Source organism: Lonchura striata, chromosome 31, assembly GCF_050655825.1.
Source record: "Lonchura striata isolate lonStrDom1 chromosome 31, ASM5065582v1, whole genome shotgun sequence".
NCBI classification, from domain to species: domain Eukaryota; kingdom Metazoa; phylum Chordata; class Aves; order Passeriformes; family Estrildidae; genus Lonchura; species Lonchura striata.
In genome coordinates this window covers 8,892,914-8,916,218 of record NC_140733.1, presented here as the reverse complement: position 1 = coordinate 8,916,218, position 23,305 = coordinate 8,892,914, and the positions used below count along the sequence as shown (strand labels likewise).

Sequence of the window (23,305 nt, the reverse complement as noted above, 5' to 3'; positions counted from 1 at the left end):
GGGGGTTGAGGGGTGCTGCTCCCGGCACGCCCCGCGCGGTTCTCATTTGCATAACCACGCCCATTCCGCGACGTTCCCGGCGCGCTTCAGGCGGGCTGATTTGCATGCCCCGCCCCCGTGGGCGTGGCCGGCCCCGCCATGGCGGAGCGGGAGGAGCGGCGCTTCGTGGAGCTGCCCCGGGACTCGGTGCGGCTCATGGCCGAGAGCGCCGGCCTCGAGCTCAGCGACGAGGTGGCGGCGCTGCTGGCCGAGGACGTGTGCTACCGGCTGCGGGAGGCCACGCAGGTACCGGGGGTACCGGGAGTACCGGGGCTACCGGCTGCGGGAGGCCACGCAGGTACCGGGAGTACCGGGGGTACCGGGGGTACCGGCTGCGGGAGGCCACGCAGGTACCGGGGGTACCGGGAGTACCGGGGCTACCGGCTGCGGGAGGCCACGCAGGTACCGGGAGTACCGGGAGTACCGGGGGTACCGGCTGCGGGAGGCCACGCAGGTACCGGGAGTACCGGGGGTACCGGCTGCGGGAGGCCACGCAGGTACCGGGAGTACCGGGGCTACCGGCTGCGGGAGGCCACGCAGGTACCGGGAGTACCGGGAGTACCGGGGCTACCGGCTGCGGGAGGCCACGCAGGTACCGGGGGTACCGGGGCTACCGGCTGCGGGAGGCCACGCAGGTACCGGGAGTACCGGGGGTACCGGGGCTACCGGCTGCGGGAGGCCACGCAGGTACCGGGAGTACCGGGAGTACCGGGGTTACCGGGGAGACTCGCGGGCAATCCCGGCCCCGCTGCCGCTGATGCTCCCGGTCCCGCCCAGCGGTTCCGGTGCCATCCCGGGAGCGGTTCCCCATGCCGGTCTCGCTCTTGGTGACGGTTCCGTTCCCGTTTCCTTTTCCTCGTTCCCGTTGTCCCGTCCCCGCTCCCAGAACAGCTCGCAGTTCCTCAAGCACACGCGGCGGCGCCGCCTCACCGTGGAGGATTTCAACCGAGCCCTGCGCTGGAGCAACGTCGAGGTGAGGACTGGGGACACTGGGGACACTGGGGGGGACTGGGGACACTGGGGACTTTGGGGACACTGGGGACTTTGGGGACACTGGGGACACTGGGGACACTGGGGGGGACTGGGGACACTGGGGATATTTGGGACACTGGGGGGACACTGGTGGCACTGGGAGCATCGGGGCTGTGCCAAATCCCTGCAGTGTCCTCAAATTCTCAGGAGTGCTCCCACTGTCCCCAATGTCCCCTCACTGTCCCCAATGTCCCCTCACTGTCCCCAATGTCCCCTGTCCCCAGGCCGTGTGTGGCTGTGGCTCCCAGGACTCTGTCCCCAATGTCCCCAATGTCCCCTCATTGTCCCCAATGTCCCCTCACTGTCCCCAGGCTGTGTGTGGCTGTGGCTCCCAGGCCTGTCCCCAATGTCCCCTCACTGTCCCCAATGTCCCCAATGTCCCCTCACTGTCCCCAATGTCCCCTCACTGTCCCCAATGTCCCCTCACTGTCCCCAATGTCCCAATGTCCCCTCACTGTCCCCAGGCCGTGTGTGGCTGTGGCTCCCAGGACTCGCTGCCGTTCCGGCCGCTCCGTGAGGGGGATTTGTTCTTCCCCGAGGACCGCGAGGTGAATCTGCTGGAGCTGGCGCTGGCCACCAACATCCCCAAGGGCTGCGCTGAGACCGCTGTCCGAGGTGGCACCCCAAATCCCCCGGGACCCCAAAATATCCTCTGGGACCCCCAAAATCATCCTGGGACCCCGAAATCATCCCAGGACCCAAAATCATCCTGGGAACCCCAGAATCATCCTGGCACCCCAGATTCTCCTGGGACCCCAAATCCTCTTGGCACCCCAAATCCTCCTGGGAACCCAAAATATCCTGGGGCTCCAAATCATCCTGGGACCCCAAAATGTTCTCTGGACCCCCGAATCTCCCCCTGGGATCCCCGAATTTCCCCCTGGGACCTGCCCAGCCCTCCCCGGTGGGGCGGGGGTCTCACCCCTCTCTCCTACAGTGCACGTCTCCTACCTGGATGGCAAAGGGAACCTGGAGCCGCAGGGAACAGGTCAGGAACGACCCCCTGAGATCCCCAAGACCCCTCCCCAGACCCCCTAAGCCCCCCAGTGGGGTTTATTTTTTGGGGTACCCCCCCGCAGTGCCCAGCGCCGTCTCCTCGCTCAGCGATGACCTCCTCAAGTACTACCAGCACGTCACCCGCGCCGTGCTGGGCGACGACCCCCAGCTCATGAAGGTGGGTGGGGGGGCTGGGGACCCCCTGGGGGGGCGGCTGCCCCTCCCCCCAAGCCGGCCTGACCCCCCCACCCCCCGTGTCCCCCCTCCCCCCTCAGGTGGCTCTGCAGGACCTCCAGAGCAACCCCAAAATCGCCGCGCTGCTGCCCTACTTCGTCTACGTGGTCAGCGGGGTCAGTCTGGGGGGTCCTGGGGGGGTTTGGGGTGAGTTTGGGGGGTCCTGGGGGGGATCGGGTGAGTTTGGGGGGTCCTGGGGGTGTTTGGGGTGAGTTTGGGGGGGGTCCCTGAGGGTTCCCAAGGGATTTGGGGGGTCCCAAGGTGGTCTGGGGTGAGTTTGGTGGTCCTGGGGGTCTCCAGAGGCTGCTGAAAGTTGCTGAGCTGAGCTGAACTAAGCCAGGCTATCCCTGGAGCCCCTCCCCAAACTCTCCCTGCCACCTTCCCCCACCTGCTCCAGGTGAAATCCGTGAGCCACGACCTGGAGCAGCTGAGCCGGCTGCTGCAGCTGGCGCGGAGCCTCCTGCAGAACCCGTTCCTGAGCCTGGGCTCCTACGTGGGCAGCCTGGTGGCCTCGGTGCTCTACTGCGTGCTGGAGCCGCTGGCCGCCTCCATCAACCCCCTCAACGACCACTGGACGCTGCGCGACTACGCCGCCATGCTGCTGGGCCGCATCTTCTGGTGGGCGGGGGGCTCCCGGGGGGGGTTTGGGGGTGTCCCGGGGGTGCCCCGGGGGCTCAGTGCCCGCCTGTGCCCGCAGGAGCCACGGGGAGCTGGTGCGGGGGCTCTACCAGCAGATCCTGCTCTCGCTGCAGAAGGTTCTGGCCGATCCCGTGCGGCCGCTCTGCTCCCACTACGGCGCCGTGGTGGGGCTGCACGCGCTGGGCTGGAAGGTTTGGGGGGTCTTGAGGGGGTTTTGGGGGGTGAGAGAGGGTTTGGAGGCTCCTGAGGGGTTTTTTGGGGGGGTTTCAAGGGGGTTTGGGGGGGTCCAAAAGGTGTCTAGGGGTGTCTAAGGGGGATTTGGGGGGGCCAAGAGGAGTCTAAAGGGGGTTTAGGGGGGTCCTGAGGGGGTTTGGGGGTCTTGAGGGGGTTCTAGGGGGTGAGAGAGGGTTTTGGAGGATCGCAGAATAGTTTGGGGAGCTCTCAAGGAGGTTTTGAGGGGTCTGAAAGGTGCCTAAGGGAGTCCTGGGGGGGTCTCAAGGGAGTTTCGGAGGGCTCAGAGGTGTCCATGGAGGGGTCTAAAGGGGGTTTGGGGGGGTCTGTGAGGGTGCTATGGGGGGTTTTGGGGGTCCAGGGGGAATTTAGGGTTCAGGGGAGGGTCCCAGACCGTGCCCCCCATCCCGCAGGTGGTGGAGCAGTTGCTGTACCCCCACCTCCCCCTGTACTGGTTTGGGGAGTTCCATGGGGTGGTTTGTGGGGTCAGGGGGGGTTCCTGGTCAGGATTTTGGGTTCGGGGGGGTCCCAGACCGTGCCCCCATCCCGCAGGCGGTGGAGCGGGTGCTGTACCCCCACCTCCCCACGTACTGGCCGAACCTCCAGGCCGTGCTGGACGATTACTCCGTGTCCAACGCCCAGGTCAAGGCTGACGGCCACAAAGTCTACGGCGCCATCCTGGTGAGGCCGGGGGGTCGTTTTTGGGGGGTGGGGGGGTCCCGTACCCCTTAACCCCCCTTAGATCCCTCTGACCCCCCCAGGTCGCCGTGGAGCGGCTGCTGAAGGCCAAGGCTCAGCAAGCCCCGGGATTTGGGGGTCCCGAGGGGTCCCCCCGGCACAGCCCCCCCGGCCTTGACCCCCTCCCCGAGCTGGGCTTGGGCCGCCCGTTGTTACCGGGGGGCGCCGCCGCCGCATCCTCCTCCTCCTCCTCCTCCTCCTCCTCCTCCTCCTCCTCCTCCTCCTCGTCGTCGCCGTCACTGCGGGACATGTACCGCGAGCTCTACGACTTCTTCGGGGACAGCCTCGCCGCCCGCTTCGGCACCGGCGCCCCCGCCGACCCCCCGAGCCCCCCGGGCGCGGCCGAGGGCGCCCGCAAAGAGCCGCCGGCCGAAGGAGCCGCCCGCAAAATGCCGCAGCTGACCAACGCCACGGTGAGCCCGCGGGACGAGGAGCCGGCCCCGCCGCGCCCGGAGCGCCCCGCGCTGCACCGAGCCCCGGGCCCGCCGCCCCGGCCCCGCGGCGCCCCCCGCGCCCCCGCCGGGCACCGGCCCGGCGCTCGGGACGTGTTCCACAAGTGCCGCTTCGCCCCGCGGGGCCCTCCCCGCTTCAGCTTCGTGATCGCGGGCCGCCAGACCGGGCGGCGCTGCCCCGGGCGCCGCTTCCAGACCAGCTTCCCGCAGCCGCCCGCGGCCGCGCTCGGCTCCCGGTACGCGCAGCGGCTGCCGATGATCGGCCGGACCGGGCGGGCCCCGCGCCGCTGGCCCCGCGCCGAGTACTCGCTGCTGCTGCTGCTCTGAGCCCCGCGGGCACCGGCAGGCGCGGGGCGGTCATTAAAGGGTGCCTGGTGGTCAGTGAGTGCTGGGCAGTGGGCAATAAAGGGTGTCCAGTGGTCAGTAGAGAGGGTGTGTGGGCAGTGGATGGCGTGGAGTGGTCAGTGGAGGGAGTGTTGGTGAGTGGATGATGTGAAATGTCAATAAGGGGCATGGAGTGGTCATTAAAGGGTGTCCAGTGGTCACCAGAGGGTGTGGTGGGCAGTGGATGGTGTGGGGGGTCAGTAGGTGGATCCAGTGGTCAGTCAGTGTTGTCAGTGGTCAGTGGATGGTGTGGGGGGTCAGTAGATGGATCCAGTGGTCAGTCAGTGTTGTCAGTGGTCAGTGGATGGTGTGGGGGTCAGTAGGTGGATCCAGTGGTCAGTCAGTGTTGTGAGTGGTCAGTGGATGGTGTGGGGGGTCAGTAGGTGGATCCAGTGGTCAGTCAGTGTTGTCAGTGGTCAGTGGATGGTGTGGGGGGTCAGTAGGTGGATCCAGTGGTCAGTCAGTGTTGTGAGTGGTCAGTGGATGGTGTGGGGGGTCAGTAAGCGGCTCCAGCGGTCAGTGGTCAGTGGCCAGAGTGGGGTCACTGAGTGCCTCCTGCTCAATAAAATCTCATTTTTCCATTTTCTCCCCCAGTTCCCTCTTCCCCCCCAGTAACGGCCCCGGCCACGCTGCAGAACGGATTTTACTGGAAAACCTCAGAATTTACAAAATTCCCCCCTGGCTGCCCCTGACCCCCACCCCCCCCGGGGGTCTCCGGGCCCCCCGCCCCCCAGCCCAGGCGCTGCCGCACCATTTCGGGCAGAAAACTCCGCAAAAAGTGGAAAAACTCGTGGAAAAGCGGCGAGGGGGGCTCGGGCTGGAGGTGCAGCAGCATTTGGGGGTCCCGGCGCGACCCCCCCGGGCGGGCGCTGAGCTGGAAACGCAGCAGCGGCTCCGGGGGCGGCCCGGGGGGGGTCCCGGTGTCCCCTCGGACAATGGCCTCGGTCACGGCTCGCTCCAGGGCCAGGGGGCAGCTCCCGGGACCCCCGAGACCACCGGGACCCCCAACCCCCAGAGGATCCTGAACATCCCCGGGACCCCCAGCTCTCCCGGCACCCCCAGCCCTCCCGGCATTCTGAGCCCCTCCAGGACCCTCGGGACCCTCAAGACTTTGATCCCCCCGGTTCCCCTCGGTGCCCGGAGCCCCCCCGGAGCCCGCCCGGGGCCGGAGGCGGCGGCGGAGGCGGCGGCGGCCCCGCCACACCCGGTACCAGACGCAGCAGCTCCACCGGGACGGGCCCGCGGGGCCCCGGGGCCGCTTTGCGGGCGGGACCCCCGCCCCGGGCGGGACCCCCTCGGGGAGGCGACGCTTGGAGCCCGGTCCCGGTGTCCCCGCGTCCCCAAATTCCCACTGGGAATCGCCTGTCGCCTCCTCCAGGTGGCACTGGGCTCCCGGTGGTGTCCCCAAATCCCCAAATTCCGCTCGGGAATGGCCCGTCGCCCGCTCCAGGTGACACTGAGCTCCCGGTGGTGTCCCCAAATCCCCAAATTCCTGTCGGGAATGGCCCGTCACCCCCTCCAGGTGGCACTGGGCTCCTGGTGGTGTCCCCAAATCCCCAAATTCCCGCTGGGAATCGCCTGTCACCTCCTCCAGGTGACACTGGGCTCCCGGTGGTGTCCCCAAATCCCCAAATTCCCGCTGGGAATCGCCCGTCACCTTCTCCAGGTGGCACTGGGCTCCCGGTGGTGTCCCCAAATCCCCAAATTCCGCTCGGGAATGGCCCGTCACCTTCTCCAGGTGGCACTGGGCTCCCGGTGGTGTCCCCAAATCCCCAAATTCCCGCTGGGAATCGCCCGTCACCTTCTTCAGGTGGCACTGGGCTCCCGGTGGTGTCCCCAAATCCCCAAATTCCCCTCGGGAATGGCCCGTCACCTTCTCCAGGTGGCCCAGCTCGCCCCGGGGCTCGCAGCCGCAGCCCAGCAGCTCCCGCAGCACGAAGCCCACGGCCGCACAAACCTCGCGCTGCGGGACCCGCCCGCGCCCCGCCGGGGGTGGCAGCGGGACCGGGATGAGGAATTTCCCCTCGGAATCCCCAAAAGCGCCGCGATCGCCGCCGGGGCCGGGCTGGAGCAGCCGCATCACGCCCCAGGGGCGGCCCCTGCGTGATTTTTGGAGGAACTCGGGGCCGCGACAGAGCCGGGCGGCGTCGCGACAGCAGCGCACGAATCGCGACACCGTGCGCGCCGTGACGTTGGCGGCCACGTTGTGGCTCAGCTCGAAGGGGTCCTGCAGGGTCAGGGGGCCCGGGCGGAGACCCCCGAGGGTCTCGGGAGCGGGGCGAGGCAGAGCTCGGCCCTCCAGGGGGGACAGGAGGAGCTCCCCCAAATTCAGGCTACCGAAATAGGAGAAGAATTCGGCCAGGAGGGAGGCTGGGGGGAGGGAGGGGGTGGTCAGAGAGCCGTGGAGACACTCCCGAAAATACCCAGGACACCCCCAAAATCAACAAAAAACACCCACGAAAACATCCAGAAACTGCCCTAAAACCAACCAGAAACAGCCAAAAAAATACCCCCAAAACCACCCAGAAACAGCCCCAAAAATACCCTCAAAATCACACAAAAACTCTCCTAAAAACATCCAGAAACTGCCCTAAAACCACCCAGAATCCCTCCAAATCACACCCAAAAATACCCAAAAACCAACCAGAGCCAACCCCAAAAATAACTTCAAAATCACCCGGAATCCCCCCAAAACCCAGTGGGATTTGAGGCCCGCCACAGTGGGTCAGGAGCCCCTCCCCGATTTAGGGACCCCCTCCCAGAGGGTCAGGATCCCACCCCCGGATTTGGGGACCCCCCCCAGAGGGTCAGGAGCCCCTCCCGGATTTGGGGACCCCCCCCAGAGGGTCAGGAGCCCCTCCCGGATTTGGGGACCCCCGGTTCCCCCTCACCGGCGCTCTGGTCGTTCCCGCTGGGCTCCAGCGCCGCCGCGTCCCGGGGGAAGCTGCAATCCCACCCCCCAACCTGGGCACGGTCCTGGGGCCCTGCAACCGACACCGGGGGGGGTCAGGGACCCCCAAAATGGGGAGGGGACCCCCAAAAAGGGGAAGGGGGGGTGTGGGCACCTGCCAGGAGGCGGAGGCGCCGCACCGAGGGCAGCACCGGGGGGCTGCGGCTCTGCAGGAACAGCACCAGCAGCAGCGTCAGCGCGTAGTTGGTGAGGAGGGGGCCGCCCCCGGCCCGGTTCCCTGCGGGAATAACGGGGGGGGGGTCGTGCCGAGGGTCCCCAGTGAGCTGTGACCCCCCCCCTCAATTGGCCACGACCCCCCCTTGCTGCTTGGAGGAGTTTGGTGGTGGGGTGGGGGCTCTGAGCCCCCTCCTCGCTCAGTGATGTTCAGGGCTCTCTTCCTACTTTAGAGGGTCTCTGCCTCTTTTTGGGAGTTCCAGCCTGTTTTTGGGGGGTTCCAGCCCCCTTTGAGGGGTCCCAGCCCATTTTGGGGAGGGGTCCCGGCCCCCCTCACCTGCCAGGCGCTGCCCCCCCGCCCAGAGGCGCACGGCGTAGCCCAGGGGCCGCACCCGCGGGTCGGCGTCGGCGCAGAGGCGCAGGAACTGCGTGTTGAACAGGGCCAGGCTGGGGCAGGTTTGGGGCAAAAAACGGGAAAAATGGGGAAAAAGGGCAGGGAAAAGGGGCGAAAGGGGAAAATGGGGCAGGGAAAAGGGGGAATGGGGAAAAAAGAGTGGGGAAAAGGGACAAAAGGGAAAAAAGGAGGAGGAGGAGTAGGGGAAGTGGGAGAAAGAAAAGAACGGAATTAGAAGGTGCCCCCCGTTCCCTCCCAGTTTCCCCAAGTGCCCTTCACTCACTCCCAACGCCCCCGTCATGCCCCCATCCCATGCTCCCAGTGCCTCCCAGTTGCTCCCAGTCCCTCCCAGTTGCTCCCAGTTGCCCCCAGTCCCTCCCAACATCCCCATTCCTTGCTCCCAGTCCCTCCCAGTTGCCCCCAGTCTCTCCCAGTGGCTCCCAGTCCCTCCCAACACCCCCATCCCCGCTCCCAGTCCTCTTCCAGTCCCTCCCAATGCCCCCCTCGTGTCCCCATCCCCTGCTTCCAGTCCATCCCAGTCCCTCCCAGTTGCCCCCAGTCCCTCCCAGTTGCCCCCAGTCCCTCCCAGTGGCTCCCAGTCCCCCCCAACGTCCCCATCCCCGCTCCCAGTCCCTCCCAGTCCCCCCCAGTTGCCCCCGGTCCGTACCGGTTGTCCAGGCACACGTCCCCGGCCAGCCCGGACTGTTTGTGGCTGAATTTGACCACGGGGCGCCGAGCGCCGGGCACGGCGCGGACCCCCCGGACCCCCGGCACGCAGCGCCGCAGCACCGCCCCCACCAGCGCCAGCACCTGCTCCGGGGGGGCCCTGCGCCCCAAAAGGGACCCCCCGCACCCCAAAGGGGACCCCTCGGCCTCGGGGGACTCATCCCCTGACAGGGACCCCCACTCAGAGCCGCACCCCGTGGGAGAGGCGGCCCGGGAGGGGTCTCGGTCACCCGAAAGGGACCCCAAAAGGGACCCCTCGGACCCCAGAAGGGACCCCTCAGAGGAGGGGTCTCTGTCACCCAAAATGGACCCCAAAAGAGACCCTTTGTCCCCCAAAAGGGACCCCTTGAGGTGGGGGTCCTTGTCCCCCAAAAGGGACCCATTGGGAGGGGGGTCCCCATCTCCCAGCAGTGTCCCCCCCTGGCTCTGGGGGTCCCTGTTTGGGGTCTTTGGGCTCTGGGTGTCCCCGTTAGGGCTAGAGTCAGGGTTTTTGGGGCTCCCTAGGCTCTGGGGGTCCCCATTTGTGGTAAGATCAGGGATTTTGGGGGTCTCCGGGCTCTGGGGGTCCCCATTTGTGGTAAGATCAGGGATTTTGGGGGTCTCCGGGCTCTGGGGGTCCCCATTTGTGGTAAGATCAGGGATTTTGGGGGTCTCCGGGCTCTGGGGGTCCCCATTTGTGGTAAGATCAGGGATTTTGGGGGTCTCTGGGCTCTGGGGGTTCCCGTTTGGGTTAAGGTCAGGGATTTTGGGGGTCTCTGGGCTCTGGGGGTTCCCGTTTGGGTTAAGATCAGGGATTTTGGGGGTCTCTGGGCTCTGGGGGTTCCCGTTTAGGTTAAGGTCAGGGATTTTGGGGGTCTCTGGGCTCTGGGGGTTCCCGTTTGGGTTAAGATCAGGGATTTTGGGGGTCTCTGGGCTCTGGGGGTTCCCGTTTAGGTTAAGGTCAGGGATTTTGGGGGTCTCTGGGCTCTGGGGGTTCCCGTTTGGGTTAAGGTCAGGGATTTTGGGGGTCTCCGGGCTCTGGGGGTCCCCGTTTGGGTTAAGGTCAGGGATTTTGGGGGTCTCCGGGCTCTGGGGGTCCCCGTTTGGGTTAAGGTCAGGGATTTTGGGGGTCTCTGGGCTCTGGGGGTCCCCGTTTGGGTTAAGGTCAGGGATTTTGGGGGTCTCTGGGCTCTGGGGGTCCCCCAGCTCCAGGTGCAGGTCGAGGTCGCAGCCGTGGACGTCGAAGCCGTTGACGGAGGAGCCGTAGGGGACAACGGAGCAGCCTGGGGGACACGGGTGGGGACAGGTGAGGGACACGCTTGGGAAGCATCACACACCTGGCACACACCTGGGACATGTCACAGCCCTGTCCCACCCCCATGTGACTGTGCCAGCTGTGCCCAGCTGTGCCAGGTGTCCCCAGCTGTGCCCAGCTGTGCCAGCTGTGCCCACCTGGGAAGAACTCGCCGAACACCTCCTGGATCAGGGCCACCAGGAGCCGCCGCAGGCGCCGCTCGGCCGCGCTCAGCTCCAGCGCCTGCACCAGCAGCTGCAGCTGCGCCTCCACCTGCGCGAGGCAGACTGGGAGCACTGGGAACCCCCCCATCCTTACTGGGCAAACTGGGACCCCCCTCCCATCCTTACTGGGCAAACTGGGAACCCCCCCATCCTTACTGGGCAAACTGGGAATCCCCCCCCATCCTTACTGGGCAGACTGGGAGCACTGGGAACCCCCCCATCCTTACTGGGCAAACTGGGACCCCCCCCGCCATCCTTACTGGGCAAACTGGGAACCCCCCCCATCCTTACTGGGCAGACTGGGAGCACTGGGAGAACCCCCCCATCCTTACTGGGCAAACTGGGAACCCCCCCATCCTTACTGGGCAGACTGGGAGCACTGGGAGAACCCCCCCATCCTTACTGGGCAAACTGGGAACCCCCCCATCCCTACTGGCCAAACTGGGAGCCTCTCCTCATCTGCACTGGGCAAACTGGGAGCCTCCTAAAGCTCCCTAAACCCCCCCAAAAACCCCTCGAGCCCCCCAGGACACCCCCGAACCCAACAGGGAGTGCTTCGGGACCCCCCCAAAAACCCCCGGGAGAGCTTTGGGACCCTTCCCCCAAAAAACCCCTTGAGCCCCCCACACCCCCTGGCCGAGCCCCCCACTCACATCCTGGGCCCGGCCCAGCGCCTGCAGCAGCCCCGGGGGTCCCGGGGGGGTCCCGGGAGGGTCCCGGGGCGGGGCCCGGGGGAAGTCCCGGTGCTCCCGGGGCCGCACCCGCAGCCGCCGCCCCTCCAGGACGTGGCGGGGCTCATCCAGCGCCCGCTGCCGCCCCGCGGCGTCCTGCAGCTCCACGATGGCGAACAGCCCCTGTCGCGACAGGCGAGCGCCATGGGGAGGGGGCCACCCAATCCCCCCCCAACAGTTCATCCTTGACTATCGCGACAATCGCGGCACGCCCCGAGAGCCCCAAAATTTCCACCCGAGGTCCCGCGGGGGCGGGAGCCGCGGGGTGCCGACCTCCCTCCCCGCCTGTCGCGACACGGCCGAGGCCGCCCGCACCTTCTCCTTGTCCATGACGACTGTCGCGACCGGCCCGAAGGCGCGGAAGTGGCGCCGCAGCTGCTCGGGCGCGGTGCCGCGGGAGAAGCCGCTGACGAAGAGGCTCCGCTGCTCCTGCGCGCGCCGCTCGAACCGGAGCCACCGGAGCCGCCGGTGCCGCCGCCCGGCCAGGTGCGAGCGCAGGCTGGGAACTGCCGGGGGAACGGGACAGCGGGAATGGGGACGGGAACAGCGGGAATGGGAACGGGACAGCGGGAACGGGATACCGGGAACGGGAATAGAAATGGGAATGGGAACACCGGGAACGGGACAGCGGGAATGGGGACGGGAACACCGGGAATGGGACAGCGGGAATGGGGACGGGAACACCGGGAACGGGACACCGGGAACGGGAATAGAAATGGGAACAGGAACACCGGGAATAGGGACGGGACAGCGAGAATGGGCCAGCGGGAACGGGACACCGGGAATGGGAATAGAAATGGGAACGGGACACCGGGAATGGGAACGGGACACCGGGAACGGGAATAGGAATTGGAACGGGAACACCGGGAATGGGAACGAGACACTGAGAATGGGAATGGGACACCGGGAACGGGACACCGGGAATGGGAGCAGGAGTTGGGTACACCGGGAATGGGAGTGGGGACACCGGGAGCAGGAGCTGGGGGCACCGGGACAGGGAGGGACCCACGGGAACGGGAACTGGAGTCATGGAAACCCCCCCAGACCGGGAATTGGGGTCCCGGAGATCCCCGGTTCCGGTTAAAACGGAGCTTAGAGCCCTCGCTGTTCTGGTGAACAGGGTCCCGGAGCCCGGCCCGGGCACGGGAACCGGGGAGTCACGGGAGGGTCCCGGAGCCGCCGGTCCCGTTAACCGGTAACCACCGCCCCCGGTGCCAGGGTCCCGGAGCCCCGGCAGCACTCACGGTTGGCCGCGGTGATCTGGCACAGGCGGCAGCGGAAACCGCCCCGGTGCAGCGGCTCCACGTCGGGATCGGCGGCCGGGTCGGTTACCGGCACCGGGCCCGTTACCGGGTCGCGGCCCGGCTCCATGTCGCGATCGAGCCCCGGGGCGGGATCAGGGCCCGGCTCCGGTTCCATGGCGGGCCCGGTTCCCGCGCCCGTCCCTCCGCTACTTCCGCCGGAAGTGTCCGTCCCTTCCCGCTCCCCCACGCGCGGTCCGTCCCCCACGCTTTTCCCCCCGGCAACGCGCCCCAACACAAACATTCCTCCCGGTGCTCCCCCGTTTCCCCCCGCCGCCGTTTTGTGCCTCCCGCTGAAGAAAAAACTCATCGCGTTTATTTCCTGTCGCTACAGAACCGGGACAGCCCGAGATACAAAACCGGGGGCGTCGCTCCACGTACAAAAGGGGCCCGCGGGGGGGGGGGGGGAGGGGCAGAACGGAGAGCGGGGGGAGGGGCACCCGACACCCCCCCAACCCCCAACCCCCCCCCCCGCGAGGTTTATTTTTTCTATGGAAATAAAAAAAATACAAAAGGGGCAGGGCAGGGGGGGGGTCAGTCCTCGAGGACGATGGGCTCCGAGGTGCTGGCGGGGTGCGGGGCGGCGGCGGGGGGCGGCAGGGCCCCCCCCGGGCGCAGCGGGGGGAGCCCCGGTTTCACCTTCAGCGGGAGGTTGGGGCGCCGGGCGGCGCGGCGCAGCTCCAGGTGCGTCAGCGCCTTCCGCAGAGCCCTGCGGATCGTGGTGGGGGGTGGGGTCATGGAGGGGAACCCCAAAAAACTCCCCGTGACACCCCACCCCCCCCACCTCCGTGAGCTGGGGCGGGGGGACACGTTCTGTGTGGTTCCCCCAAAGGAATAATCCCAACATTCCCATTCTGGGTGATCTGGGGGGGGTATTGACTGTGCCAGGGCAGGTCAGACCCTGCCAGGGGAGCCCAAAGCTCCTCAGGACCTTCCCAGACCTCCCAAATCCCCTCAGGATCCCTCAAATCCTGTTAGGATCCTGCCAAACCCCCTCAGGACCCCCAGAGCTCCTCAGGACCCTCCCAGACCTCCCAAATCTGCTCAGGATCCCTCAAACCCCTCCGGAACCCCCCCCACGATTCCCTCAAGATCTCTCAAACCCCGTTAAGATCCTGCTAAACCCCCCCAGGACGTCCCAAAGCCCCTCAGGACCCTCCCAGAACCCCTCAGGATCTGTCAAACCCTCTTACAACCCTCCCAAAAGCCCCTGAGGACTTCCAAAACCCCTTCAGAAACCCCCAAATCCCCTCAGGACCCCCACAAATCCCCTCAGGAACCCCTCCCAAACCTGCTCAATACACCCCAGATCCCCTCAAGACTCCCCAGACCCTCTCAGGAACCCCTCCAAATCCCTTGAGGATCCCCTGAAGTCCCCTCAGGACCCTCTCACATCCTTTCAGAACCCCCCAAACCCCCTCAGGATACCCTCAGGACCCCCCCAAACCCCTTGGGACGCCCAAGATCTTTTCAGGGCTCTCCAAACCCCCTCAGGATCCCCTTAAATCTCCTCAGAACCCCCCAAAGCCCCTGAGGACCCCTCCCCCCCACCGCTCAGGCCCCGTACCGGGTGTCCTTGGTGGCCACGAACACCACGGGGTTTGGGGCGTCCGCCGGGTTCAGTTTCTGCCGTTTGGTGCCGGGGGGGGGCGCGGGGCGCAGCGCGGCCGCCAGGGGGCGCCCGTTGGCCGAGAACGGCAGCGCCGCCGTTCCGACCTGCGCGGCAGCGTCAGCCCCGCCCGCCGCCCAATCACAGCGCGCCGCGCCAGCCCGCCGCCCAATCACAGCCCGCCCCCGCCAGGGCGCGCGTTTTACCCGGCCAATCACGGCGCGCCGTGAGGCCGTCGGTCACCCCCTAACCACGCCCCAAGCCCCTCAACGTGCATGTCAATCAACCCAAGTCACCGCCCACAAACCCTCATTGCTCCAATCAGCTCCCAGTTCCAACGGCCCCGCCCACTGTCAATCACTCCAAGCCCCACCCCCGCATGTTTCACCCCTGTCAATCACCTCCCAAACTCCACCCCCCGTCAATCACCCCATTCCCCTGTCAATCACTCCAATGCTTCCTGTCAATCACCCCCAATTTCCCCATCAATCACCCCATTCCCCCATCAATCACCCCATTCCCCCATCAATCACCCCATTCCCCTGTCAATCACTCCAATGCTTCCTGTCAATCACCCCTTTCCCCTGTCAATCACCCCATTCCCCTGTCAATCACCCATTCCCCTGTCAATCACCCCATTCCCCCATCAATCACCCCAATGCTCCCTGTCAATCACCCCATTCCCCCATCAATCACCCCATGCCCCTGTCAATCACCCCATTCCCCCGTCAATCACCCCACTCCCCTGTCAATCCCCCCTGCCCCGTACCCTCATGCGGGGGGGCCGGTGGCCATCTCCCCCCGCCTCGTAGCCCCGCTTGCCCCCCAGCCCCGCCAGCCCCCGGCTCTGGCTCAGCTGGTTCCGGTTGATCGGGGTCTTGGTGCCTCGGGGGGTCTTCGGCTTCAGGGGGGCTTGGGCCGCTGGGAGGGGGGGAGGCAGGGGGGTCAGGGGGTGTCCCCCCGACCCCAAAAATCCCCAAATCCGGCCCTGAGCCCCCCCCACACCCCGGTGTCACCCCCCCACCACTCCTGGGGACCCCCAGTTGGGGTCCAGCACCTTCAGACACCCCCAGACTCACCTGGACCCTCCCAAATCTCTCCCCCAGCCCACCTAGACCCCCTCAAATTTTCCCCCCCCCAGCCCACCAGGACACCCCAAATCCCACCCCTCATTCTTGGGACCCCCAAAATTCATCTGGACCACTCTGAATCCCTCCTCCACCCCACCGGGACACTCCCAAATCTCCCCTCTCATCCTCGGGACCCCCCCAGATCCACCTGGACCACCCCCTCTTGTATCCCCCACCCCCAGGCATCCCCCCCAACCCCCTCCCCAGCCCCAGGACGCCCCCCCAGCCCCTCACCCAGCTCCTTGACGATGGCGGCCAGGGGCAGCCGGGTCAGCGGGTGAATCTTCATGGGGGCCTTGGCGGCCTTGGGCAGCCGGATGGAGCCTGGGGGGACCACAGGGGGCTCAGGGGGGGATGAGACCCCCCCTTCAGTCCCACAGAAGGGTCCCAAACCCCCCTTCCCCCCGCCCAGTCCCAACACCCACACGTGGCCTTGATGGGGGTTCTAAATCCCCCTGGGTGGGGGTCCCAAATCCACCTGGGTGGGGGTCCCAAATCCCCTTTTTCTCCCCGTTTTTCCCTCCCATTTCTCACACTCAGCCTTGATGGCATTGGCGTTGATGGGTATCCCAAACCCCCATTCTTTTCCCCCCAAACCTGTATTTTTTTCCCCCAAGCCCCCATTTTTTGCCCCCAAACTCCCATTTTTCCCCATTTCCCTCACTCACGCTCTGCCTTGATGGCGTTGGTGTTGATGGGGATCTCAAATCCCCCCAAACCCCATTTTTCCCCCCAAACCCCCATTTCTCCCCGTTTCCCTGCTCACACTTGGCCTTGATGGCATTGGCATTGATGGGGCTCTCAAATCCCCCATTTTTTCCCCCAAACCCCCATTTTCCCCCCAGTTTCCCCGCTCACACTCGGCCTTGATGGCATTGGCGTTAATGGGGACGTAGGAATCCCATATACTCTGATACCCCCTGAGGGGACCCCAACCACCCCCAAACCTCCATTTTTTTCCCCCAAACCCCCGTTTTTTCCCCTTTTTTCCCTGCTCACACTCGGCCTTGATGGCGTTGGCGTTGATGGGGGCGTAGGGCCGGCGCGCCGCCCGCCGCGGCTGCAGCACGTCGCGGCACAGGCGGCGCGAGAGCCGCGTCAGCCGCGTGGTCTGCAGCAGGAACGTCTGCCGGTTCTTGGCCAGCAGCTTGGCACGGCTGGCGCTCGTCGTGTACGGCGACAGCGACTGCGCCTCGGGCCGCGACAGGTGACCTCGGGAATGGGGCTCCTGCGGGGGGAGACAGGGTTGGGGGACCCCAAAATCCACCCCAAAACCACCCATGGTGGGGTACGGGGACAGGTGACCCCGGAATGGGGCTCTTGTGGGGTAAGACTGGGTTGGGCAACCTCAAAATCCACCCTAAATCCACCCCTGGTGGTATACAAGGACAGGTGACCCCAGAAGTGGGGCTCCTGTGGGGTTAGAAAGGGTTGGGTGACCCCAAAATCCACCCCAAATCCACCCACAGTGGTGTATGGGGACAGGTGACCCCATGAGTGGGGCTCCTGCGGGGGGAGACAGGGTTGGGCGACCCCAAAATCCACCCTAAATCCAACCATGGTGGCGTACAGGGACAGGTGACCCCATGAGTTGGGCTCCTGTGGGATTAGAAAGGGTTGGGTGACCCCAAAATCCACCCCAAATCCACCCACAGTGGTGTATGGGGACAGGTGACCCCATGAGTTGGGCTCCTGTGGGGTTAGAAAGGGTTGGGTGACCCCAAAATCCACCCCAAATCCACCCACAGTGGTGTATGGGGACAGGTGATGCCATGAGTTGGGCTCCTGTGGGGTTTATAGGGATTTAGATGGGGTCAGGAGAGTTGGACAACCCCAAAATCCCCCCTAAATCAACCCATGGTGATGTACAAGGACAGGTAACCCCAGAAGTGGGGCTCCTGTGGGGTGAGAAAGGGTTGGGTGACCCCAAAATCCACCCTAAAACCACCCATGGTGGTGTATGGGGAAAGATGACCCCAGGAATGGGGTTACTGTGGAATTTGGGGGGCTTAAGGAGGTCCCAGAAGAAATTCAGGGGCTCTTAGTGGGGTTTGGGGACTCTAAAGGAGCTTGGAAAGAGGATGAAGGGAGTTTGGGGGGCTCCAAAGGCGATTTAGAAAGTTCTAAAGAGGATTTAGGGACTCTGAGGGGGGTTTGGGGTCTAAAAATGGGATTTAAGGAGCTCTAAAGGGGATTTAGGGACTCTGAGAGGGGTTTGGGGGCTCAAAAGGGAGTTTGGGGTGTTCTGAGAGAAATCGGGTGTTCCTGAGGGCAATCTGGGGCTCCCAGGAGGTTTTGAGGGTCCCAAGAGGTTTTGGGGGTCCCTCAGTGGGGTTTGGGGTCTGGGGGCTCACCGAGGCGCTGCGGGTCACCCCCTCCAGCTGGGTGGGGGTCTTGAGCCCCCCGTATTTCTTCCAGTAGATCCAACAGGAGGCACAGAGGCGGCACTGCATGTTGGGGGGCCCCCAGGCGTACCACTGGGGGGACTGGGATGCTGCGGGGGCAACTGGGGGTTACTGGGATGCTGAGGGGGGACCCAGAGATCCCACCCAAACTCAGAATCTCTGCAAAAGCCCCCAAACCCCACCCCAGGATTTCCTCAAATGCCAGAGAGCCCCTTCTGGAATCCCCAAATTCCTGTTCCACAAACCCCAGAGACCCCCCCGTACGACCTCAGGACCCCCCAAACCCTTTGGGACCTCCCTCCCAAACCCTTTGGGACCCCCCCCAAATCCCCCCAGCCTGTACTGACTGTGGCAGCTCTCACAGCTCAGCCCTTTCTGGAACCCCCAAACCCCAGAAACCCCTCACAGCCTCAGGACCCCCCCAAACCCCTGGGAACCCCCAAACCCTTTGGGACCCCCCCAAATGCCCCCAGCCCACACTGACTGTGGCAGCTCTCGCAGCTCAGCCCTTTCTGGAAGCCGGCCCCGTTGACGCCAGGTTTGGAGCCCACCGAGATGATCTGGTTGGGGTTGGGTTTAGTGCTGTGGGAAAAGGGGGGGAGGGGGTCAGAGGATTTTGGGGGGGTCCCAGGGGGGTCTCCTGTGCCCCCCCAGGCCTGGCAGGGGTCCCCAAAGCCCCCCACTCACTAGGTGGGGATGTAGACTTGCTTCAGTTTGCTGTCGGCCTCCGCTGCCTTCAGCCTCTTCTGCGAGCAGGGAGGGGGTCACAGGGGGCTCTGAGCCCCCCCAAACCCCCCAAATCAGCCCCCCAGAGCCCCCCTGAACCCCACAGCCACATGGAACCCCCAAATCACCTCCACAAAACCCCCAGAGCCCATCAAAAACCCCACAGGTACCTGAACTGACCCTGAATCAGCCCCCCAGAACCCCAAAATCAGGCCCCAAACCCCCCATTTCAGCCCCCCAAAACCCCATATCAACCCCCAAAACCTCCATTTCAGGCCCCCAACACCCCATATCAGTCCCTCAAATCCCTTAATCAGCCCCCCAGAACCCCAAAATCAGCTCCCCAAACCCCATTATCAGCCTCAAAACCCCATATCAGACCTCCAAAATGCCAATTTCAGCCCTTAAACCCCATTATCAGCCCCCCAAACCCCCATTTGAGCCCCCCAAACCCCCAGCCCAGCCTCCCAAACACCCATTTCAGTCCCCGAAACCCCCAGCCCAGACCCCCAAGCTCCCACCCCAGCTCCCCAAATCCCCAGTTCAGCCCCCCAAATCATTACTGCAGCCCCCCCAAACCCCCATTTTAGCCCCCCCAGCCCCCAGCCCAGCCCCATACCTGCTGGATGTAGCGGTCAGTGGTTTTCCACATGTAGTAGAACTGGACAATGCTGGCCAGCGACTTCCAGGGCAGCTGTGGGAACCAAACCCTGAGCTCGGGGGGGGTCCCTCAGCCCCCTCAGGACCCCCAAAAAGGGGCTGCTCTCCCCCACTCACAAAATCCTGCCGGATGTCGTTGAAGTCCTTGCCGTACTTCTCCAGGGCCTCCTCGAAGAGCATGGCCTCGGAGGCCGACCACTCCTCCATCTCGTCCCGGCACAGCACCGGCCCCCCCTGCGGCACCAGCGTGGCCATGGCCCGCGCCAGGTCGTAGCCGTTCCTCTGCAGCGTGTCCATGGCGTGGAACTGGGGGAAATGGGGTGTACTGGGATATACTGGGAGGGCTCTAAGAGGGGTTTTGGGGCTTCTCGGGGAGGTTTGGGGGGTTTTGGGTCCCCCTGCGGCACCAGCGTGGCCATGGCCCGCGCCAGGTCGTAGCCGTTCCTCTGCAGCGTGTCCATGGCGTGGAACTGGGGGAAATGGGGTGTACTGGGATATACTGGGAGGGCTCTAAGAGGGGTTTTGGGGCTTCTCGGGGAGGTTTGGGGGGTTTTGGGTCCCCCTGTGGCACCAGCGTGGCCATGGCCCGCGCCAGGTCGTAGCCGTTCCTCTGCAGCGTGTCCATGGCGTGGAACTGGGGGAAATGGGGCGTACTGGGATATACTGGGAGGGCTCTAAGAGGGGTTTTGGGGCTTCTCGGGGAGGTTTGGGGGGTTTTGGGTCCCCCTGTGGCACCAGCGTGGCCATGGCCCGCGCCAGGTTGTAGCCGTTCCTCTGCAGCGTGTCCATGGTGTGGAACTGGGAGCACTGGGAGGGCTCTAACAGGGGGTTTGGGGCAGGTTTGGGGGGCTCTGGGGGCTCTGAAGGGGATTTGGGGTATCCCAGGAAAGCATTGGGGTCATCTAAGGGGTGTATGGGAAATTTTGGGGAGGTTCTAAGGAGGTTTTGGGGTGTCCCAGTGGGAAATGGGAAGTTCTAAAGAATATTTTGGGCTGCTCCAATTTAAAATGAAAAGGTTTGAAAAAGTGTCCCAGTAAAAAATAAGGAGTTCTAAGGGGTTTTAGGGTGTCTCAGTTGAGATATGTGAGATATAAAAAAATCTTTGGATGTCCCAACAGGACATGAGGAGTTCAGAAGAAGTTTTGGGGTCTCCCAGTGAGAAATGAGGAGGTTCTAGAGAGGTTTGGGGGTCTCCCAGTGGGAACTGAGGGTTCTGAGGGAGGTTTTGGGGTGCCCAGGGGGCTGGGGTCCCCCCTCACCAGGGTGATGTCCCGGGAGGCTGCGGCCGCGCTCATGTGCAGGCTGGGCTGGCGGATGGAGCTGCTGCAGTCCAGCGCCCGGGCAAACGTCCCCACGGCCCTGGGGGGGACATGGGGGGGTCAGCAGGGTCCCCCCAATCCCCCTGACCCCCCACCGACCCCCCCCGATCCCCCCTCACCGAGCCACCACCAGGAACTGGTCGATCTGCCGGTCCGTCAGGGGGTTGTCGGGGTCCCACACCTTCATCTCCATCTTCTGCTGGTTCCGGTTGTCCGACTCACCTGGGGGAGGTTTGGGGGGGCTGTCAGGATGACCCCCCCCCATCCTGCACCCCCCAGAGCCCCCCCGAACCCCCCAAACCTTCGGCCAGACGCTCGGGGATCTCAGCCTGGTACTTGCAGCCCACCCTGATCTCGCCCTGGTCTGCCAGCAGCGTTTTCTGCACGGGGTCGAAGACCAGCGAGTAGAAGAAGCAATCCTGTGGGGAGGGGGCACATTGGGGGGGCTCAGCAGGGTGGGGAGACCCCCAAAATCCCCCCCCAGACCCATTTTGGGGCACACAGAACTCACCTCCTTCTCCAGGTACTGCCCCAGGATGTCGGTCTCGTTCAGCAGCGTCACGCTGCACTTCCCCCTGTAGGGGAAATTTGGGGAGAGGGTCACCCCAAAACCCCTCCCCACGCAGGGGAAGCCCCCCCAGAGGGTTTTCCCACCCCCCCAGAGCCGTTTCTGCCCCCGGTACCGGATGTGGGTGGCCGGGAGGGACTCGAACTGGCGAGACAGGAACAGCTCCCGGTGCTTGAGCTGGTGCCGCTGCTGCTCCGTCATCGGCGGCTGCTTCGACTCCTCCTCAAACTCGCCTGGGGGGGCCGCGGGGGGGTCACACCGGGGTGTTCCCCCCCCAAAATCCAGCTGGGAGGGCCCATTGTTCTCCCAAAACCCCCTCTGGGCTTTTGGCAACAGCCCCGAGGAGGGGGAGGGGAGGGAGGGGGAGGGGCCGTGGGAGGGGAGAGACCCCCCCAGGAAGGGCAGGACCCCCCCAGTTTGATGGTTCAAAGGGGTCAGTCCTTTACCTGTAATTCCCCGCCCCAAAATTGGCAAAACCCCCCCAAAATTCAGCCCAAGAGAGGTGGAGAGAGACCGAGCAGCTCCAACCCCCCCTCAAATTTGGGGCGCCCCTTTGGGAGAGGTCATAGACCCCCCTGCAGCACCCCTAAATTACCCCAATAATGTCAAACCAGTTCTCCCCAAATTCTGGGAGCACCCCATTGTGATATGAGCCACAGACCGCCCTATAAACCCCCTAAAAACCCCCCAAATCCCCCACCCACCGGCATTACCCTTGGCCTGTCCTTTAAGGCTGCCCCCCAAATCCCCAAAACCTCCCCAAAACCCTCCCCAAAAGCCCCGCACTCACGGGCATTGCTGTCAGCCAAGCTGTTGAGGCTGCTGGAGATGTCACGCCGTCGGAACAGACAAACCACCTTGGCCTCCACGTTGCCATTGGCCGTCTGGGGGGGCACAGGGGGTCAGTGGGGTCCCCTGGGCTTGGGGACCCCCTCCCCAGGCTTGGAGACCCCCCTGAGGAACAGGGCAGGGGTCTCACCTTGTTGAGCTCCTCGATGCGCCGCACCAGGTAGGGGTTGCTGGAGGAGTTCTCGAAGTAGACGTAATCTGGGGAAAAATAGGGAGCAAAAATTGGGGGGTCACGAGGGCAGCCCCACCCCCCAAAAATCCTTTTTCTCGAACTTGTCAGGATTGTTCTTAGTTCCACCCAAATCCCCAAAATCCAGGGGGTTTTTGCAGCCAGATGTTCCCCTCATGGGAACGGGGTTTGTTACCCCACAGGACCCCCCCTCATTTTCCCCCCCAGCCCCCCACTACAGACCAGAGATCCCCCCCTGGCACAGACCTTCCCTCACAAATGAGGGTGCAGGACACCCCCCAAAAAAATCTCGGGTTCCGTTCTCATCAGAGACCACCCCCCTTTTTTCTTTAGATTTTTTTTTTTTTTTTTTTTTGGGGGGGGGAGCCGTCTCCCACCTCCATGCCTCAGAATTTGGGGTCCCAAAGGAGCACACCCCTTAAGGAACCCTCCCCATTTCTGGCACCTCCTTTTCCTCACAGACCCCCAAGTTCCCTCACGAACACCCCAAATCCCCTCAGGGACCTCCTTAACCCCCTCACGGGACCCTTTCCTCTTCAGGACCCCCCCCGCCCCTAAATCCTCTCCCTCCAAATTCCCGCACGGGACCTCCCCCCCCACCGCCTATTGCCTCACAAGACACCCCCGCTGTTTCCGGGACCCCCAAATTTCCTCACAAGACCCTCTCCCCCTTTCCGGAACCCCCAAATCCCCTCACAGACCACCCCCCACTCCCCTCACGCTTGCTCCTTTCCAGGACCCCTCACGGACCCCCCCCCACAATTCCCCTCACGACCCTTTCCGCGCCTCACGGAACCCCCAAATCCCCTCACAGACAACCCCCCCCCCCCTTTTCCGCTGTGGGATCCCCCCACTCCCCTCACGCCTCCCCCTTACCTCACGGACCCCCCACCCCCAAAATCCCCTCACGGACCCCCCCAACCCCCCCCCACACTCCGCTTTCCGGGACCCCCAAATCCCCTCAGGGCCCCCCCCAGAGCCCCTCCTGGAGGTCCCTGCCCGCGGCCCCCGGCCCGCTCACCGCCGACGCGGTACATGTTGGCCGCCATGGCCGCTCGCTCGGCCGCGCTACCCCCGGGCCCGGCCCCGGCCGCGCTTCATCGCCGCTCCCGCCGCCTCCGCGCCGGCACGGCCGGTTCGGAGCCCTTCGGGCACCTCCGGAGACGTTCGGCAACCTCCGGCAAGACCTCTCGGGCACCTCCGGAGAGGGTTTGGGCAACTCCGGAGAGACTCGGGTATTGCCGGATTCGTTCGGGCACCTCCGGCACGGGTTCGGCGCCGCCTCGGGCGCTTCCGGAGAGACCTCGGCGCTTTTCGGGAAAGCCTCGGCT

The 23,305-nt window shown here is 64.9% G+C and overlaps 3 protein-coding genes across 4 annotated transcripts; 1 reads left to right on the top strand and 2 right to left on the bottom strand.

Annotated features, from left to right (window-relative positions):
* Positions 1 to 60: 60 nt before the first annotated feature.
* Positions 61 to 5,326, top strand: LOC110478836 (TAF6-like RNA polymerase II p300/CBP-associated factor-associated factor 65 kDa subunit 6L). The gene is made up of 10 exons (XM_077789713.2): positions 61 to 285; positions 926 to 1,012; positions 1,536 to 1,686; positions 2,009 to 2,059; positions 2,151 to 2,245; positions 2,343 to 2,417; positions 2,699 to 2,919; positions 2,999 to 3,131; positions 3,724 to 3,852; positions 3,933 to 5,326. Exons 1-10 carry the CDS (start codon positions 139 to 141, stop codon positions 4,686 to 4,688), a joined length of 1,845 nt encoding a protein of 614 aa, XP_077645839.1. The 5' UTR covers positions 61 to 138; the 3' UTR covers positions 4,689 to 5,326.
* Positions 5,327 to 5,330: 4 nt separating this feature from the next.
* Positions 5,331 to 12,828, bottom strand: LOC110478854 (uncharacterized). The gene is made up of 9 exons (XM_085563891.1): positions 12,462 to 12,828; positions 11,533 to 11,723; positions 11,140 to 11,340; positions 10,421 to 10,535; positions 8,931 to 10,251; positions 8,207 to 8,316; positions 7,811 to 7,933; positions 7,637 to 7,729; positions 5,331 to 7,115 (listed from the first exon to the last, which is right to left on the bottom strand). The coding sequence occupies exons 1-9, from the start codon at positions 12,826 to 12,828 to the stop codon at positions 5,389 to 5,391; spliced, it is 4,248 nt and encodes a 1,415-aa protein (XP_085420017.1). The 3' UTR covers positions 5,331 to 5,388.
* LOC110478834 (metastasis-associated protein MTA2) lies at positions 12,813 to 23,245 on the bottom strand. 2 transcript variants are annotated; one of them, XM_085563909.1, is made up of 18 exons: positions 22,996 to 23,245; positions 21,915 to 21,982; positions 21,726 to 21,819; positions 21,051 to 21,168; positions 20,879 to 20,942; positions 20,669 to 20,786; positions 20,487 to 20,589; positions 20,308 to 20,407; positions 19,166 to 19,354; positions 19,008 to 19,082; positions 18,350 to 18,405; positions 18,147 to 18,244; positions 17,612 to 17,751; positions 16,257 to 16,485; positions 15,492 to 15,581; positions 14,897 to 15,048; positions 14,086 to 14,234; positions 12,813 to 13,227 (listed from the first exon to the last, which is right to left on the bottom strand). In XM_085563909.1, the coding sequence occupies exons 1-18, from the start codon at positions 23,021 to 23,023 to the stop codon at positions 13,053 to 13,055; spliced, it is 2,046 nt and encodes a 681-aa protein (XP_085420035.1). In that variant the 5' UTR covers positions 23,024 to 23,245; the 3' UTR covers positions 12,813 to 13,052. The 2 variants fall into 2 exon arrangements, with proteins under 2 accessions (XP_085420035.1, XP_085420034.1); XM_085563908.1 differs by having other exon boundaries at positions 18,350 to 18,408; positions 22,996 to 23,237.
* Positions 23,246 to 23,305: the final 60 nt, after the last annotated feature.

Bases quoted from the DNA above. Each gene is read 5' to 3' on its own strand.
- LOC110478836 (XM_077789713.2), top strand. From the start codon at position 139: ATGGCGGAGCGGGAGGAGCGGCGCTTCGTGGAGCTGCCCCGGGACTCG. The intron at 2,920-2,998 runs GTGGGCGGGGGG...CTGTGCCCGCAG, and splicing joins CTGCTGGGCCGCATCTTCTG to GAGCCACGGGGAGCTGGTGC. The intron at 3,132-3,723 runs GTTTGGGGGGTC...CCCATCCCGCAG, and splicing joins TGCACGCGCTGGGCTGGAAG to GCGGTGGAGCGGGTGCTGTA.
- LOC110478834 (XM_085563908.1), bottom strand. From the start codon at position 23,023: ATGGCGGCCAACATGTACCGCGTCGGCG. The intron at 21,820-21,914 runs GTGAGACCCCTG...GTGCCCCCCCAG, and splicing joins GCATCGAGGAGCTCAACAAG to ACGGCCAATGGCAACGTGGA. The intron at 20,590-20,668 runs GTTTGGGGGGTT...AACCTCCCCCAG, and splicing joins CCCCGAGCGTCTGGCCGAAG to GTGAGTCGGACAACCGGAAC.
- LOC110478854 (XM_085563891.1), bottom strand. From the start codon at position 12,828: ATGAGTTTTTTCTTCAGCGGGAGGCACAAAACGGCGGCGGGGGGAAAC. The intron at 11,724-12,461 runs GTGAGTGCTGCC...TTCCCCCGGCAG, and splicing joins CCAGATCACCGCGGCCAACC to TTCCCAGCCTGCGCTCGCAC. The intron at 7,730-7,810 runs GTGCCCACACCC...TGTCGGTTGCAG, and splicing joins GCGCCTCCGCCTCCTGGCAG to GGCCCCAGGACCGTGCCCAG.